General features: G+C 41.0%; 2 protein-coding genes across 3 annotated transcripts in view; both read left to right on the forward strand.

Annotated features, from left to right (window-relative positions):
- The window catches only part of rprd1b (regulation of nuclear pre-mRNA domain containing 1B), a 1182184-nt gene extending 1176092 nt beyond the window's left edge, over positions 1 to 6092 (forward strand). Inside the window, exon 7 of the mRNA XM_051932586.1 lies at positions 5984 to 6092. Coding sequence (XP_051788546.1) covers positions 5984 to 6025 — 42 coding nt within the window. The 3' untranslated portion in view covers positions 6026 to 6092. The remainder of the gene's footprint in view (positions 1 to 5983) is intronic.
- Positions 1 to 19628, forward strand: part of LOC114659547 (phosphatidate phosphatase LPIN3-like) — a 104312-nt gene that overhangs the window by 68220 nt on the left and 16464 nt on the right. For both annotated transcript variants that reach the window (XM_028812098.2, XM_028812099.2), the window contains 4 exons: positions 6826 to 6919; positions 13431 to 13612; positions 13763 to 13856; positions 16723 to 16792. In XM_028812098.2, the coding sequence (XP_028667931.1) occupies positions 6826 to 6919; positions 13431 to 13612; positions 13763 to 13856; positions 16723 to 16792 (440 nt within the window). The remainder of the gene's footprint in view (positions 1 to 6825; positions 6920 to 13430; positions 13613 to 13762; positions 13857 to 16722; positions 16793 to 19628) is intronic.

Genomic DNA, 19628 nt, shown 5'->3' on the forward strand with positions numbered 1-19628 from the left:
TATGGTTTCTACTTCGCGGATTTTCTTATTTCGCGGGTGGCTCTGGAACGCAACCCCCGCGATGGAGGAAGGATTACTGTAATACGTTTAAATGTAGATTAACCAGGAGGTAATGTTGCATATGTCAAAACCCTTTTAGTGATTCCCTTGGCTTGGTAACTTTTGGAGGTTAGCGTGAAATGAAAATCTAAATTACACCTTTAGGATATTGAGCATTAATTCTGGGTCTCATCTGGACCTGCAGGTGGGTTACATTTGTGCGTATGGTGGATTCAGAAAGTAGTTAGGGCCCCTTCACTTTCCACACAACTTACTGTGTTGTAGATTTAATTTTAACTGGATAAATTTGCCATTTTTGCCCATCAGTCTACACTCAATAATCCATAATGACAAAGTCAAAGCATGTTTCCAGAAAGGTTTGCAAATTTATTAATAATCAAAAACTGAAATCTCTCATTCATGTTAAGTATTCAGACCCTTTGCTGTGGCACTCCAAATTGTGGTCAGGTGCTCCTGTTGGTTTTAATTCTCCTTTAGATGTGTCTAGAACAGGGGTGGGCAAACTTTTTGGCTCAGGGGCCACATTGACTTTTAAAATTTGACAGACGGGCCAGGCCAGCACTAGATGCATACATATCAAACATAAACATAAAAAAGGCATTACAGTGTTAATATTTACATTCACTTTTAGTGGGAAGTGTCGTTGATCACCCTTTCTTGCCAGTGCATCGAAGTCTGGTGTGAGTTTTGTTGTGGCAATTCTCAGAACAGATCTGAGGTGTTCATTGCTCAGCTGGGATCTGTGGGGTGTAGCCAGTGTGGGGAAATGAGCGAACGAGTTGTTTGACATTTGCTTTGAGGAAAAAGCTAGCTTGGTTTTGAAGGCTCTGACATTTCATGCACAAACTGGTCTTTCCCTTGTAGCTTCATGTTCAGCTCATTCATGTGTGTCAGTATGTCCACAGCAAAAGCTAAATCACAAAGCCAATCTGTGTCACTCAGCTCAGGAAAATCGTCAGCTTTCTCAAGTAGCTCCAAAAATGAGATAATCTCCTGTTTGAGCTCCCACACTCGTCGACATACTTTCCCCAAACTTAAACCAGCGGACATTGGAGTGGTAAAGCAAGTCCTAGTGATCAGTGTCAATTTCTTCAAGAAACTTAATAAACTGATGATGCTGAAGTCCCCTCGCTCGAATAAAGTTAACGAGTTTTACAACTGGCTTCACTACGTAGTCAAGCTGCAATACGGATTTACACAGTGCTTCCTGGTGGATTAGGCAGTGTAAGAAAATGACCTCCTGCTGAGGATTGTCCTTCTTGACCCTCTTCTGGATTCTTTTGAGCAACCCAACGTTTTTTTCCAGTCAGATTTGGCGATCCATTTGTGGTAACGTTGGCGAGCGTACTCCAAGGTAGCTTGTTTCTATTTATGACCCCCGACACGCTGTCATACAAGTCCTCTCCCTGCGTTTTCCCCTTTAGGGATTCCATGGCCAAAAACTCCTCCGTTATCTCAAAATTGTCTTTTAATCCCTCTGATAAAAATTAAAAGCTGAGTGGTGTCCTTTATGTCATTACAGTAATTCCTCACTTATCGCGGGAGATAGGTTCCAAGGCCGACCGCGATAACTGAATTTCCGCGAAGTAGGGACACCATATGTATTTAATTATTTAACGTGTATTTGGACGTTTTTAAACCCTCCCTGTATTGTTTACAACCCACCCTTTACTCTATTAATAACAGGGACAACTGCTAAGCAATATGAAATCGGTAGATAAGTTTACACTTACTGTATAGCGAAGTACACGTAGCTATATATGACGTGATGATGGTGATGAATATGCTGCGCAGTAAAAATGATGACGATGAAGGTGATAATCCCCTGAATGCAGTAGCAAGAGCACGTTAATGGTGAATGAGTGAGATGAGACTTCCTGGTTAATGCAGCACTCCGTCGCTGAGCCAATCAACAGCACACAGGAATTTAACTGCGTGCTCTGATTGGGTAGCTTCTCAGCCATCCGCCAATAGCATCTCTTGTGTGAAATCAACTGGGCAAACCAACTGAGGAAGCAAATACCAGAAGTATAAAGACCCATTGTCCGCAGAAACCCGCGAAGCAGCGAAAAATCCACGTTATATATTTAGATATGCTTACATATAAAATCCGCGAAGTCGTGAATCCGCGAAAAGTGAACCGCGAAGTAGCGAGGGATTACTGTACTTTCATCCAGTGCCAAGGAATATAATGTAAATGACTCCGCTTTTTTGTGTAACTTGCTAGCTGAGTCTTCGTCAATTAGCTCAACACAGCGAGTCACTGTCCTGCGTGATAAGCTAATTTTTTCAAATTTGTTCCTGCTCTCAGGACACAAGATACCTGCTGTCTCTACCATGCACTCTTTGAGAAACTCCCCTTCGGAGAAAGGCTTACTGGTCTTTGCTAATTTGAATGCCAGCACATAACTTGCCTTCATGTTTGATTCTTGGATGGCAGTTTGTCGGATAAAGGTGTTTTGCTGAGCCTGCAAACTAGCTGCCAACCTCTGAGCGGTAGCCATCAGCTCTTGCGTTGACTGGTTGTTAGCGTAATTAGCATGCTTGGTTGAAAAGTGACGGCTGATGTTATATTCCTTTAAAACCGCAACGGTTTCTTGGCAAATAAGACATACAGCCTTTGACCGGACTTCAGTGAAAAAGTATTTAGTTGTCCATTCCTTATTAAACACTCGGCACTCACTGTCGACTTTTCTTTTCTTTGGCCCACTCATTGTTGCAGATGGGTTCAGAGCAGTAGCAGAGTAATAACAGAGAGTAATCCAGGCTCCGCAAAATCAAGTCAATGTATCACTGCGCCTAATGTGCTACCTGGTGGAACGCCAGGCATTACAGGACAAGGTCAAATGAATGCAGTCATAATTATGATATGATTTGATTTGGGCAATTTTGTACCAATCTTCGGCAGGCCGGATTAAAAAGACAAACGGGCCGGATGTGGCCCGCGGGCCGTGGTTTGCCCACCGCTGGTCTAGAACTTGATTGGGGCCCACCTGCAGTAAAATGAAATGATTGGACAGTATGAAAGACACACACCTGTGTATAGAAGGTCCAACAGTTCACACTGCATGTCAGGTTGAAAACCAAGTCATGAATTTCAAGGAACTCCCAATGAACTACCAAGATCAAATTGTAGGCATAGATCAGTGCAGTGCATTTCTAAAGCTTTGAGTGTTCCTTGGAGCATTGTGAAGAATTGTGAAATGGCCGAAGTCTGGAACTAGAAGGGACTCTTCCTAGAGTTGGCTGTACCTACAAACTTCATAACTAGGCAAGATGTGATCAAGAACCAAATGGTCACTCTAACAGAGCCCTGAAAGTCCTCCGCTGATATGGGAGAACCTACTCGGAAGGACAATCATCTCAGCAGCACCCCATCAATCAGACGTGTTATGGAAGAGTGGCTAGAAGGAAACCTCTGTTGAGTTAAAGGCCTATGACAGTTTAAGGAATCCCGAGAGACTGAGAAGAAAGATTCACTGGTGTGATTGAACCCTCTGAGCAGTACTCCGAGCACTGTATCTTGTGAGTGACACAAAACATTCAGCCAAGACAACACTATAGTGACTGCAGGACAAGTGTCTGACCATCCTTGAGTGGCCCTGTCAAAGCCCACATAGAACACGCGTGGAGAGACCTGGAGATGGCAGTTTACAGACACTCCCTATCCAGTCTAACGGAACTTGAGAGGATCTGCCAGGAAGAACACCCCCAAGAAGACTCAAAGTTGGAATTGCAGTTAAGGGAGCTTCTACAAAGTACTGAATTAAAACATGTTTTTACTTCGGCATTATGGGTAATGGAGTGTAGTATTGATCAGCCACCATGGCAAATATATCCATTTAAAATTACATCTACAGCATAATAAATGTGTGCAGAAAGTGAAGAGGTCCGAGTACCTTCTGAATCCACGGTATTTGGGGATCTAAGATGAGCAGCAGACCGCCGTGTGAGTCCTCCATTTCACTTTGACAGGCTGTCTGCAGTTGCCGTGTACTTTCAGATAAGTAAGGCAAATATGTTGCTGACTGTATTTTTCAAGTCAAATTAATTTTTTTCAAAATCACGGTGTACATTTATTTGCTATGGAAAATTTTTTGTTACGCAAAGGATTTTTTTTTTTTTTGATAAATTTAAAAAAATGTAGTTTGTATTCTTGCAGTTTAGTTTAATATGACCTCTGCAAACATGAGCAGAAAAGAACAGTCCAATTTCAAGTCAAGGATGGTCTGTGCCTTGTGATCGCACACATAATATAAAACAGCAGGTTCTTTATTTATTTTTTTAATCTATTGTACCATTTTAAAAGAAGTCCAGCTGTACTTTTCACCGCATTGCCCGTCTCCCTCCATAGCAGCCATTTCACCACCATGTATGTTGTTTCTTGCATCGATGTGTGAATATTCCAGTTGCCATTGCTCTTTTTTTAGTGATTTGAGCACTTATGCAAATACCAGCTCTGTTACCAGGAAATTTCAAAGACAATGGGTATCGGTTAATTGGGTGTAGCAGACGTACTATGTAAGTAACTTAAGTGCTTTTCTGTGCACAATAATTGTACTTCTTCAAAGGGCTAAAATAATTTGTTGGTTTAAATCCTGCTAAGTCACTTCACCTGTCTGTGGTCCAATTGGAAATACAAAACAAATGCAACCAATTGTGTCTCAAATGTTATACCGTTAGGTCCATAAATATTTGGACAGAGACAACTTTTTTCTAATTTTGGTTCTGTACATTACCACAATGAATTTTAAATGAAACAACTCCGATGCAGTTGAAGTGCAGACTTTCAGCTTTAATTCAGTGGGGTGAACAAAACGATTGCATAAAAATGTGAGGCAACTAAAGCATTTGTTTAACACAATCCCTTCATTTCAGGGCCTCAAAAATAAATGGACAAATTAAATGACTGGAAATAAAATGTTCATTTCTAATACTTGCTTGAAAACCCTTTGCTGGCAATGACAGCCTGAAGTCTTGAACTCCTGGACATCACCAGATGCTGGGTTTCCTCCTTTTTAATGCTCTGCCAGGCCTTTACTGCAGCGGCTTTCAGTTGCTGTTTGTTTGTGGGCCTTTCTGTCTGAAGTTTAGTCTTCAACAAGTGAAATGCCTGCTCAATTGGGTTAAGATCAGGTGACTGACTTGGCCATTTAAGAATTTTCCACTTCTTTGCTTTAATAAACTCCTGGGTTGCTTTGGCTGTATGTTTTGGTCATTGTCCATCTGTATCATGAAACGCCGCTCAATCAATGTGACTGCATTTAGCTGGATTTGAGCAGACAGGATGTCTCTGAACACCTCAGAATTCATTTGGCTGCTTCTGTCCTGTGTCACATCATCAATAAACACTAGTGTCCCAGTGTCACTGGCAGCCATGCACGCCCAAGCCATCACACTGCCTCCCTCCACCGTGTTTTACAGATGATGTGCTATGCTTTGGATAATGAGCTGTTCCACGCCTTCTCCATACTTTTTTCTTGCCATCATTCTGGTAGAGGTTGATCTTGGTTTCATCTGTCCAAAGAATGTTTTTCCACAACTGTGTTGACTTTTTTAGATGTTCTTTAGCAAAGTCCAATCTAGCCTTTCTATTCTTGAGGCTTATGAGTGGCTTGCACCTTGCAGTGCACCCTCTGTATTTACTTTCATGCAGTCTTCTCTTTATGGTAGACTTGGATATTGATACGCCTACCCCCTGGAGAGTGTTGTTCACTTGGTTGGCTGTTGTGAAGGGGTTTCTCTTCACCATGGAAATGATTCTGTGATCATTCACCACTGTTGTCTTCCGTGGACGTCCAGCTCTTTTTGCGTTGCTGAGTTCACCAGTGCTTGCTTTCTTTCTCAGGATGTACCAAACTGTAGATTTTGCCACTCGTAATATTGTAGCAATTTCTCCGATGGGTTTTTTCTGTTTTCGCAGCTTAAGGATGGCTTCTTTCACCTGCATGGAGAGCTCCTTTGACCGCATGTTGTCTGTTCACAGCAAAATCTTCCACATGCAAGCACCACACCTCAGATCAACTCCAGGCCTTTCATCTGCTTAATTGATAAGGACATAACGACGGACTTGCCCACACCTGCCCTTGAAATAGCCAAAGAGTCAATTGTCCAATTACTTTTGAGCCCCTGAAATGAAGGGATTGTGTTCAAAAAATGCTTTAGTTGCCTCACATTTTTATGCAATCGTTTTGTTCACCACACTGAATTAAAGCTGAAAGTCTGCACTTCAACTGCATCGGAGTTGTTTCATTTAAAATTCATTGTGGTAATGTACAGAACCAAAATGAGAAAAAAGTTGTCTCTGTCCAAATATTTATGGACCTAACTGTAAGTCCCCTTGGATAAAGGCATCAATGAAATAAGAAGTAATGATAATATTAATATTATTAGGTAGCTAGCGCTGCTTACTCTTGAACATGCTATACACAATTGCCCAGGAGTGAAACATTCCTGCGTTAGATCAATTCCTGCTTTTCCTGCTGACTTGGCTTTTGAAGGTCACTGCAAAACATAATTGTACAGGAAATTGTATTTTTTTTTTTAATTAAAATGGGATCAGTAGGAATAATGTCAAATTTGAAAAGTTATTAGTATCATTATTACATGTTTACAGTTTTCATGTGTCACGATTTTCGTGAACTGTTACTAAAAGTGAGTTTCTGTACCACACCAGTCCAAACCTGCACCCTCTCAGTCACACTTTCTACAGCACTAAGAGCACATCTGAGTTATTTGCCTACGTCTGTGTTTCTCTTCACCCAGGTAAAAGGAGCCAGCATTTGGGACCTGCTGATATTTACCTGGATGACCTCTCAGTTCTTGACCCAGAAGTTGCTGCTCTCTACTTCCCCAAAAGGCACGTATCATTTAATTCAAGTAAATCAATTGCTTTTAACAGTTTTGACATTTATTTGTAAGTTTGTGTTGGGCTGGTCCTTTCACTGGAGCTCAGGGTGATCCATTAGGGCAGAGAGATTGGCACTGTTGGTCAGGAGATTGTCAAGCATGGCTGATTTCCTTCAAGTGATACTGAAGTGGCGTCGTTGTGCACGTAAGGTGGGGCCTGACACAGCTGACGTCATCAGGAAGCACTCTGCTCATGTTGTTCTGAAGTGGTCTCTGTACTGCTGACTGAAGGAGCTGTCATATTGGCTCACACTGCAGGGACATCAGGGGTTCACGACTGGGACCACTAGCAGTTTACCACAGTGCAGATCTGAGAGGCTTTGTGGTCCACAGCAATACAAGCGTCAAGTTATCGGTTTTACAATTTCTGAAGAGACTTTTATTGTTTTATTCTTGCCCACCCCCAACCAAACACCCCATTCCCCCTGCCCCAAAACCCATAGGGGACGCACTACGCGCCCACCACTTTGTGTTTCTGCCACTCGCATTGTGAAAAGGGGGGCTGAACGCATGCTAAGGAGATGTGGTCGCTCCTCCGAAACCCCCTGTTAAATGGTCATTCAATGGGAAACAAATAGTTCTTTTTTTACCTCCTGTTTGCTCGATCAGCTGCTGGCTTGCTGCCGTGCTGTGTGATCTGCATGTCGCGCAGCTCTTTGAACATTTAAAAGCCTGTACAGCAGCTGTCATTTTGTCTCGCGGCCTTGTCTCGTGGGACGTTAAAGTGTCTCACAGAAATTCACGTCTCGTCTCCTTCCAAGATTTTTTTTTATAATAGAGAGACATAATAAACACAGAAGTCCAAGACAGATGTCTGCTGTTTTTGGCTTTCCTTAAACACCATGGCATTTCTCTTAACATATAGGGACACACCCAAGTATGGAGTAAGCAGTGCCACGTCCTTCGGTATCTGTGTGGCCAAACTGTTGTGAAATAGCCTAATGGTTAATCTGGTACTGCAGATTTGCACTCATCGCAATCAAAGTCCTAAATGTGTTGGTTAGATAGGCAGAATGTGGAGGAGAAGAAGAACGGGTTTTTTGCTGCCCAACGATGGCACATATAAAAAGCATGGACAGAGACATTTTGCAAGGAGTCTGTTAACTTTGGGGTGGGAGTTTGATGTAAACTTTTGGCAAGCAAGTCTGAGTGGGAGCAGTCACGCTGAAAATAAGAGTCATTAGTGTATAGGGAAATGTGAAAAAGTAAAATACCTAGAAGTGTTTTTAGACTACATTTATATATAACTAGCCATGTGCGCCCAACTACGTTGCACGTGTTAAAGTTGTCTGTGAAGGGCTCCCTGTTTAAACGCGGCTGCCAGTCGTGAACTGGGCCCTTCGTTGCACAGCATTATGATTTTTTATAAGGGAAACAAAATTACAAAACAAAACCCTTGGACATTGATTTGATAGGAACGGCCTACTCGGAATCACTGTCCGAATAGTAATTATGTGGTGGTGTAGGAGCATTTCTGATTCTCTCTGTTCACAGTCCGACTCGTTTTCACGACACTGTCATTTCCTCTCACGATCTCTTCTCAACCTTTCTCCAATCTCGCAGGTTGCTTTGTACACGGAGCAATGGTTATAAAAGGGGGACACATAGGCATCCAGGCTCTTTAAAGCATAAATAGGGATCACTTCACTGACATGTGAGCAAGCCAGGGTACAACTGTGAGACGCGCAGCACTCGCCGGCCACAACGTAACAATAATAATTTCCGGAACGTGCTGTTACGTTGTCATTCATTTTACCCACTGTCTTTCTTTCTTTCGTATGTTACATAGGCACGTGCCTTTTATCTTCGGCAATCTCATTCTCTAACCAGGCCTCAGGAGCTAACCAGCGTAACACTGTCCACCACCCATTTCGTTTTTCCGGCACATTGTTGACATCAGTGAGTAACAACAACGTACTAAACTGGAAGGTGGTCTACGCATGTGTGGAATTCACAGACAAACAAAGATCAAGATCCAAATGAATTTAAAGCACAACATTTTGTTTAGTTTGAATGTCTGTGTTTTGAGGTGTGACTGGAGTACTACAGTCTTCAGTACTATAAGCCTGGAGGAGATTCTTAATGCAATGCCTATGTTTTAGCTGTCTCTCTACTGCCATCTAGTGCTTCCTCTTCTAATTCATTCACGGACAAACAAAGATCAAGATCCAAATGAAGATTATATATAGAGATGAATTATCCAAATAAATGTCAAAATCAGAACAAAATTAAGTAATGCTTCTGAAGAGAAAAATATTTAACATGAAAAAATAACAATGAGCCACAAAAAAGGAACAGATAAAGAAACCCAGCTGGAGGGCCCAACGTGCTTTACCCTCATAGCCATCTCTTGTAGGTATAAACACGGAGAAGAATGCATTTAATGTGCGACACTTCAGTAATAGAAGGAAGTGGTCACAGAAACCAGGGTGATGCAGCATTGTGTTCTAAGGTCAAGATGCCATGCAGTTACTGGGATTCAATCTTTAAAGGGATCAAAAAGTATTCCAAAAATCAGAATCACCAGTTTATTGAGTATTAAACTGCCCATAGGACTTGATTTATAGAATTCCATTAAAACAATGTTCAATGGGTTTGTCCTTTACGCTCTCTTAAAGCCCCCTGGTTTATATTTTTCATATGATTTGGTCCTGCCTGCCCACTGCATCTTTGTGGACCTCCATTTTCACTTCTCCTTTGCTCATTTTGGATGTCTTTGTTCCTTGTTCTCCCCAGTTTTCATCCTCTAATAAGAAATTCATTTCATCGAGTTTCTTAGCTGCTAAGATCCTCCTGGCATCCTACTGGAAAAAGCGAGGCCAATGTCTCGTAAATTCCTGGATGAACTTCTTGTACACCTTATTTCATTTAGAACTTTGGGTGGCAGTTGAATTTTGATCTGTTAAGCTTGACTTGATTGTATTTAATGTTATTTGCGTCTAATTAAAATCAATAAAAAAAAAAGAACTTTCAGCATCTTGTATTAATTTTTCATCTCCACCCTCTACATCATGTTTAGAAAAAGAAGTTGCATTTGTTAAACGTTACCCCCCCCCCCACCCGTCCCCCGCCCCCGTGGAATTGAAGAGTCGTATAGTGTGGGGGAGGAACGATCTCCTCAGTCTGTCAGTGGAGCAGGACGGTGACAGCAGTCTGTCGCTGAAGCTGCTCCTCTGTCTGGAGATGACACTGTTCAGTGGATTCTCCATGATTGATAGGAGCCTGCTGAGCATCCGTCGCTTTGCCACAGATGTCTAACTGTCCAGCTCCATGCCAACAATAGAGCCTGCCTTCCTCACCAGTTTGTCCAGGTGTGAGGCGTCCCTCTTCTTTATGCTGCCTCCCCAGCACACCACCGCGTAGAAGAGGGCGCTCGCCACAACCGTCTGATTGAACATCTGCAGCATCTTATTGCAGATGTTGAAGGACGCCAGCCTTCTAAGGTAGTATAACCGGCTCTGTCCTTTCTTGCACAGCGCATCAGTATTGGCAGTCCAGTCTAATTTATCATCCAGCTGCACTCCCAGGTATTTATAGGTCTGCACCCTCTGCACACAGTCACCTTTGATGATCACGGGGTCTATGAGGGGTCTGGGCCTCCTAAAATCCACCACCAGCTCCTTGGCTTTGCAGGTGTTCAGGTGTAGGTGGTTTGAGTCGCACCATTTAACAAAGTCCTTGATGAGGTTCCTATACTCCTCCTCCTGCCCAATCCTGATGCAGCCCACGATAGCAGTGTCGTCAGCGAACTTTTGCATGTGGCAGGACTCCAAATTGTATTGGAAGTCCGATGTATATAGGCTGAACAGGATCAGAGAAAGTACAGTCCCCTGTGGCGCTCCTGTGTTGCTGACCACAATGTCAGACCTGCAGTTCCCAAGACGCACATACTGAGGTCTGTCTTTAAGATAGTCCACGATCCATGCAACCAGGTATGAATCTAATCCCATCTCTGTCAGCTTGTCCCTAAGGAGCAGAGGTTGGATTGTGTTGAAGGCGCTAGAGAAGTCTAGAAACATAATTCTTACAGCACCACTGCCTCTGTCCAAGTGAGAGAGGGATCGATGTAGCATATAGATGATGGCATCCTCCGCTCCCACCTTCTCCTGATATGCAAACTGCAGAGGGTCGAGGGCGTGTTGAACCAGTGGCCAAAGGTGGTGAAGCAGCAGCCTCTCCATGGTCTTCATCACATGTAATGTCAGAGCAACAGGCCGGAAGTCATTCAATTCACTAGGGCGTGATACCTTTGGGACTGGGGTGATACAAGATGTTTTCCAAAGCCTCGGGACTCTCCCGTGTTCCAGGCTCAGGTTGAAGATGCGCTGTAGAGGACCCCCCAGCTCCTATGCACAGACCTTCAGCAGTTGTGGTCGTAGTTAGATACAAGATATTAAAAGCGCTTGATGTCTCGGTATCATGTATTCTTTTATTAAAGCCATGAATATATATTTTTTTTTGTATAAGTGTTAAAATGCCTAAATGATGTCCTTTCATTGCTTGCTTTCTACCACTGCTGCAAGTTGTTTCTCACTGTGATGTTAATTCAAATCACGTACTTTATTAGAACCATTGGTAGGTTAACATTTAATTATGTATATTAAATTGAGAATATTTAGGATAAGGCACGCTGAGAAATGTAGCTAACAACTTACTGTACGGACAGTGTCATTTTTAGAGAGAAGTTTTTTTATATATGTGAACGACTGCCACCCACTGTCCTTGTGCCCAGTCCGTGAGGTTTTTATCAAGTGTGCCTGGCAAATGCTGACACAGAATAGCAAAGGTCACGTCCCGGCAACTGTGCTTCCTCACGAAATTCATCAAACGTTAAGGTGCCGGGCTTTGAGATCATTCGGAGAATATCTGTGTATCTGAAAACGTGATAGAGCAGTGACATGACTGGAAACCTGCAGCTGCAGGACACTGCCTTACTCAGTTTAAGGAATTTGAACACCATTTTGCGCATTTTTATCTCGCCCGGTCTCTTCTATCTTTTCTCTAAAGCTGCAAACCCCGTTTCTTGACATCCCTGAATATTCTTCTCCTCACGTCTTCCTTTACTTGGTGTGACGCTCATTTGGGAACAAATTCTTTGCTGTGCTCTATCGAGGCTTTATGTGACTCCCAAATTTATTTTATGCTCACCACTAAACCATTCTGTGTATCAGTCGTATTTTTCTTTTTGAAGGTTGTCCGTGTAGTTTACCGATAGTTCCAAGTTCATCCTTTCGTGTGAGAGTGCAGCCTCAAATAATGTGTTTAATTGTATTAGTAGTAGTAGTTGTATTGACACATGCACATTGTTGCTGGCTTATGTTGTTATCTGCACAATTCAGACATGGAAACCCAGTTGTTCTGGATTGAGCACACTTATGACGTCTCTCCATCTCTGGGACCCTACACAGTCGGACTTCAGAAGGCCATAACTTTCCTTCATCGTCCCCGTCCTTTAGTGTGCCGCTTAATAGAATTTTATACAGTGCCTTCAAACACCAGGGTGTACAGAGCCATTTTAAATGACATGTAGCTCCTTACATTCTTGATTGCCATGGCGCTGGAGAGCCAAGTAAGACTTCCACCCTGCACCTGACTATGCTACCTCTACTAGGAGTCTACTACTTACTTTCAAGTTGTTTTTAATTCCATCAAATTCCCACATTATTCAGTTGATTATATTTCTCTTTTAATTCCACATACACCTATACTGGTACTGTTGTGGTCTCTTCTCTTCCTTGGTTGTAATGTTTGTCCACAACACCTAAGGCCTCATTTCAAGAGAGAATTACAAAATACTGATGCTTGCGTACAATTTCTGGATTTAGAGTGTACCTTAGTGAAGAATACAAAAATGACAAGCAGCTGAGTTTCAGTCAGATGTTGTCTGTAGAAGAGTGGTCGAAAATTCTAGTAGACCGGTGTGAGAAACTCGCTCTTGGTTACAGGAAGCAATTGATTTCAGTTAGAATTTCCACAGTGCGTGCTGCCAAATATCAAGTTGAGGGGTGCCAATAATTTTGCCCAGTCCATTTCTGGAGTTCTGTGTGGAATGATTATCAGATTTGACTTTTTTCTTTGCTTTCTTGTGTTGCTGCAATGCAAACAAAAGTAACAAACAGGTCAATACCAAAGCCATTCCGTTTCCTTTGAGAAGTGGTGCATTTAAAGACGTGTAGGGCTCCTCTAATATTTTTGGCCATGACTGTAGGTGTACAGCAGTACAGCAGGCTAGGACACTGCGTAATAACCAAGATGCAGATGATTACTAGCTCTAATAAGCAAATTATACAACAAGAGCTTGATTCCTTTTAACTTTCCTTAAGGTTGAAACGTGAAAGGCAGCAGATGATACGAGTAACACCATCTGTTATTAGCTTGGCCCAGTTTTATATTCATCTTAATCCCGTCTAGTTTGGGTCTCCAAGCACTGTGATCTCATAACAGCCTGATTTATTTCACAGTGACATGGAACTGGCATCAAGAGGCGATCCTGGGTCTCAGTCTAGCACCCAGTCTCCACAGTCAGTAGGCAGTGCCGCCATTGACAGCGGAACAGAGTACCTGTCTGACTCGCCGGTCGACTTACCTGACGTGGCTTTGTCCCTGTGTGGAAGGATCACAGATGGCAGCGAGATTAACAAAGGTAAAGGGAGGCTGATGGTACCTGTGAAAGGACAACATGTTTCAATGCCAGTTTGGATCTGTACAAAGGAAGAGTGGCCTCTAGAGAGGACTGTCGCCATATCATAAACTTTCACTAAATGTGTTCTTCCTTTTTATTTCAACATTTCAGAGAAGTTTTTTGAACACATTGTCAGCTTTCAAGATTTTGCTGCCAATCCAGGAGTGATTGAGGACCCCAATCTTGTTGTGCGCATTTCCTCAAAGTAAGGACTTTTGCTGTCATTTAACATTTTTCTTCCAATTTTATACAATACTAGCTGAGTAAGCCCATGCTGTAAAAAGCAAAGGGTCCTAAAAACTATTGTAATTGTCAGAAAAAAAATTGAAATGTAGAGATGAACTACTCTGGGCATCCCTCTCCTAGGAGGTTTCGTTTTGCTGACGTGCTCGCATCATTTGTGTATTAGCGGCTAAGCAACTGTCTTTATTCGGAGGTTTTGTTTTACCGACGTGCTCGCCTCGCTCCTTTATTAGGTGCTAAGCGAGTGACTCTTTCTTCAGATGTTTCGTTTTGCTGACGTGCTGGCCTCACTTGTGTATCCTCGGAGGTGGAGGCCTTACCCCGACTCCACGTCTCACTTCCGGGATGTACAGACAAACAAACACACACTTCCACACGTAGACGTTTATATATAAGATTCAATGACATTGTCATCCAAAGGAATACATTTATTTTTCTGTATAAACATATCTTAAAAATATATATATAAAAAATACTTTTTAAAAACCACGCTTGTATTAAGTTAAAAAGTGTACTAAAAAGTAAAAAATAAGTCTCTCATACGTTACTCGTAAAGTAAAAGGTGGTCTGTTTTACTAAGATTTTAAGAAGTGTTTTTTGAATGTTAATTGATGAAAAGCACCCATGCTTTTATTTTACTTTTTAACTTAATATAAGCTTGGTTTTTAAAAAGTATTTTTTATATAAATATTATTTTATTTATAAAAGTTATTTATAAAATAACTTTTTAGTCTTGGATTTGTTTTAGAATAATTTTGTAATCAATATTTTAACACTTCTATCCATTACTAGTGCCATCTATTGGTGAAATCTTGAACTATTCTTCATATAAAAATTTAATTTCTTAATTAACATGGATTAATTGATCAATTAGTGGAACTGATTATTGATCCATGTATTATCATCGGAATTGAGTAAGTGCAAAATTTCAAGTCTTTTGGACAATAGGAAGTGGGTTAAATATCGATTACAAGATTTGTACCAGAGAACAAACAGGTGAAGTTAAAATAAGCGTGGTAAAATACTGTATGTTACTTGAAACACTAGTAAATAAATGTATTCACTCTTTCAGGGCTAATGTCGACTTTTGTCGAAATTCAGGGGTAGAGGACGGTAATCGGCTGTAAACTGCGACAAAACTCGCTCTTTTGTTTTTAGTTCGACTCTCTTTGCTAGAAGGAGCTACCCAAATTTCAACCACTTAACCAGAAATGAATCTCGTCCAAAATGGTTTACTTAATAAAAGTGTATTAATGAATAATCATCCACAAAACACTAAACCTAAATTATACATGTCAATATACATACACCCATTCAGCATTAAACACAGTAACGACCAGAAAACTGACGAATATTTACTGTCCACGTGGAATAAGTGAATGGTCGATATGGTAAGAAAAATATAATGCATTGGTTAAACTGAACATTTGAGTCTGACTGGTGTGTCCGAGGTCTGCAGCGTTCTGAGGAGCATTTCACACCTGACAGAAAGAGCCGTGTCGTTGCAGTGACACAGCAGAGGTTCACAGGTCAGGACTAACTGACATCTTGTATTTCCTCACTGCATGCTTGACCCTCTTACTCACCAAGAGATGTGTTCACAAAACAAGACACAACTTCTCCCCCTGCTGGGTCCAACTCCCAATTTAAATCAAGATCCATTCAACGCTCCCATCTCCGTGAATGTCTTTTTATGTCCTATCTCAGGGGTCGGGAACCTTTTTGGCTGAGAGAGCCATGAACGCCACATATTTCAAAGTGTAACTCTGTGAGAGCCATACAACATGTTTAAAACTAAATACAAGTAAATGTGTGCATTTTATGTAAGACCAACACTTTTAAAGTACAATAAGTCTCTGAATTCTTTTTAATAACGTTGTTATGCTGTTGCTAACCAATGATGAATAAAGTACTTCTTACCATTAATGCGACTTCTGGTGCTGCATGGTTTTGCGGATGGCTTTGTAGTCTGGTTGATACGGCATGTCTTTTATTCGTTTGATTATCTTGTCTTTATCCGAAAAGTCGTCAAAAAGTTCATTGGCAACATCAAGCATGAATGTTTTGGCAGACTCCCCATCTGTGAATGGCTTTCCGTTTCTCACAATTGCTAAAGCACCAGCAAAGCTAGCCGAATTCCAGTCACCTTGTTGGGTCCAAACACGGAGTTGCTGTGCACAGTAGCTCTTGACATGCTTTCTTCCTGCTGTCCCCCGCAGGATATTTCGATGCAAATGTAGTATGGCGTGTATCGAAGTGCCGCTTTATATTTGACCGTTTCATCGATGCAATTTTATCATTGCATATTAGACACACTCCAGAACCTGCTCTCTCCACAAAGGCGAATTCCTCTGTCCATTCCTGCTGAAAAGTATGATACTCCTCATCCTTTTTTCTTTTAGCCATCTTCTTCGATAGAAGGGTTTCTGCAATTAGCTAACTGACTACTTGATTAAAAGGAGGGAAGTTTACTTGCTGACCTCACAATGACCCGTGTACGTTACGCATTATCCAATAAAAATTTGGTGTTGTCCCGGAGGACAGCTGTGATTGGCTCCAGCCATCCACAACCATGGACATGAGCGGTAGGAAATGAATGGATTGAAATACATGAGAATGTTTTATATTTTTAACGTTATTATTTTTTTATTAAAGATTTGTCTGCGAGCCGGATGCAGTCATCAAAAGAGCCACATCTGGCTCGCGAGCCATAGGTTCCTGACCCCTGTCCTGTCTGATTGATTTTCTTGTACACAACCCTGCTCATCTGTTTGATTTAAAAAATCTAACCTGTGCTATTTGAAATTCTTTCATTTTTCCTCCCTCAGATACTATAACTGGGCAGTTGCTGCTCCTATGATCCTGTCGATGCAGGCCTTTCAGAAGAATTTGCCAAAGGTATTGATTTTGTAAGATGAATATATTTGTTTTTGGTGCAATTCTTTTTTCTAATAGCTTTTTAAATACAGTGGAACCTCGAGATACGAGTTTAATTCGTTCCAGCACTGAGCTCGTGTAGCGAATTTCTCGTATCTAGAACAAACTTCCCCATTGAAAATAATGGAAATCCAGTTAATCCGTTCCGCACCCCAAAAATATTAACATAAAAATCAATTTTCCTAACAAATAACACTGATAAATAATATATACTGTAGTCTACCTTTAATAAATAACACTGGTAAATAATATAACTGATTATTAAAAGAATCAAAACAGGTGTCCAAAGTGCAGCAGAGCATTCAATAAATCTTTAAATAAATAATCCTTAAAACAGTTGTGAAGTGGTGGTTTAAAGTACACCAGAATAACAATCCTTTAACACGAGGTTAAAATTGGGATTAATAAAGTTATCTATCTATCTATCTATCTATCTATCTATCTATCTATCTATCTATCTATCTATCTATCTATCTATCTATCTATCTATTATATAGTGCCTTTCCTATCTATCTATCTATCTATCTATCTATCTATCTATCTATCTATCTATCTATTATATAGTGCCTTTCCTATCTATCTATCTATCTATCTATCTATCTATCTATCTATCTATCTATCTATCTATCTATCTATCTATCTATCTATCTATCTATCTATCTATCTATCTATCTATCTATCTATCTATCTACCTATCTACCTACCTACCTACCTACCTACCTACCGACCCACCCACCCACCCAATGAGATATAGAATAGTGTGACGGTGTAGATGATGCAAATAGAAATCAAACAATAAAGTGTGTGGCACAGTGTAAAGGTTTATTGGAAAATTTCTTTGTACACGCCGTTTAAGTGTAAAAGGTAATTCCAGCTCAGAACTTGTAAGGTCATTTTAAGATGGTTATTATCGTGATCAGAGTCAAGTTTGTCAGAGCTTAGAAAGAGTTGTGTCTCTCCAGGAAGTAATGGAATGACTTGGGTATTTATGTTTTCCACATTAATATTTTTTGGACATAATATAGTGCGTTGTGTTAAAAGGGGCATTTGGTCTAATGAGATTGCTGTTCCAAATCTCTCTGTAACTAAGTCGTCGCAGATAAAGGCTTGAGGAATTGTAATAATATGTGCCTGAAGTCCATCTGTATTGGTGAGTGTACCATCTCTCAGTTGTAATAAGCAATTGTTATGATCTGGTTCTGGACATCGTATCTTTTTTACTAACTGTATCTTTTGAAAGCAATGCCAATTGTCTGCGTATTTTAAGGTGCACTGAACAATAGCTGAGTGCATGGCATCTGGAAGAATAGCTAATCACTGTCTAAAATCTCCTCCTCATAAAAGTACCTTTCCTCCAAATCGAATATTATTATTCATAAACGTTTGTAGAAGTTTATGAATGGTGTTGAGTAAGTGACTTCATACCATTGTACATTCATCAATAAACAACATTTTTTCAAGACGGATGTCACGTGCAGTGCCACCGTTAATGTTCATAGTGGATACCGATTTGTAGGATCTAATGTAGTTGATAAAGATTTCACTTTCAGGTACATCGTCAGTTATAAGCTTCTGTAGATATTCAGTATATGAATGTAAAGAAGGCAGTCTAATTTGACCCTTTTGACAACAACGTGTAAATGTATAACTTGTATTGCCAGTTGTTTCTTCAGGGAAGTGAACTGAATGACAATGATTGCAAATGACATTCATTAATCCGAATGAATTTTCCTGGTGTATGTTTTTCTTGTGCCGTTTGAGAGGCGCGTTGTTGCATGTGTAGTATTTGGGACGTGTTGTTTTGGAGCTGTAATCGATTTGCCTGTGCTGTGTGAGAAGCCCGTTGTAGCCTTTGCTGCCATTAACGTATGTCTGAGATGGGAGGTGTTTCGTTTTGAATCCGTGCCTGCTGCGATGCAGCACTTTGATTGATAGTTTGCGTCATGTGGATCTAGGATGTAGATTTGTGCATATTTGCGTTGTTGATTTGTTTCAGGGTGCACTGTTCCAATGCGATGCAGTATTTGTGCACATATGCGAAAGCAGTATGGGCCATTGCCTTTTGGTGGCCTGATATTTACTAAAAGCAAATGAACTATTGTAGGATCTAACGCAGTTCATAAAGTTTTTACTTTTAGGTACATCGTTAGTTAGAAGCTTTAGTTGAGCTTTGCGTTTTTGGAGTCGAGACATTTTTTCTTTTAGAAATATGGATAAGTAATAAGGAGTATTGCACTCACTGTTAATATGGAGCCTTTTCTGCGGTTGAACGGTTAATAGTGCCTTATGGTAATGAGATCCACCTATGCTGCATAGCCGTCTATTTTGTTGTTTCTTTCGTGTTCGTGTGTTTGTTCCTGTTATCATTTCCTTTTCGTTTTGTACCCGTGACCGTGTATTCATGACTTGTTTCTTTCTCAGCATGCGAAATATGGATAAGTAATAAGGAGGATCGCAGTCACTGTTAATATGTTTCTTTTTCTGCAGTTGAACGGTTAATAGTGCTTTATTGTAAGGAGATCCACCAATGCTGTCTAGTGTGAAGGTGTTGATGTTCACTTTAGAATATGTGGCTTTGGGTGTCACTTCTTATGGATGTGTGTGTGGGGTGGGGGTTGAGGATTGTTGTTGCGTGAGCGTCTTCTTTCTTTTTGTGTTCCTGTGTCTTGTTGAATCCCCCTCTTGGTGTGTGTCCCGTCCGGTGCCTGTAGGGGGGGGGGGGGGGGGGGGGGGGGTGCTTTGCTGTTGTGCGCGAGCCTCTTTTTTTTTTTTTTTTTTTTTTTTTTTTTTTTTTTGG

This window comes from Erpetoichthys calabaricus, chromosome 10, assembly GCF_900747795.2.
Source record: "Erpetoichthys calabaricus chromosome 10, fErpCal1.3, whole genome shotgun sequence".
Taxonomy (NCBI): Eukaryota; Metazoa; Chordata; class Cladistia; order Polypteriformes; family Polypteridae; genus Erpetoichthys; species Erpetoichthys calabaricus.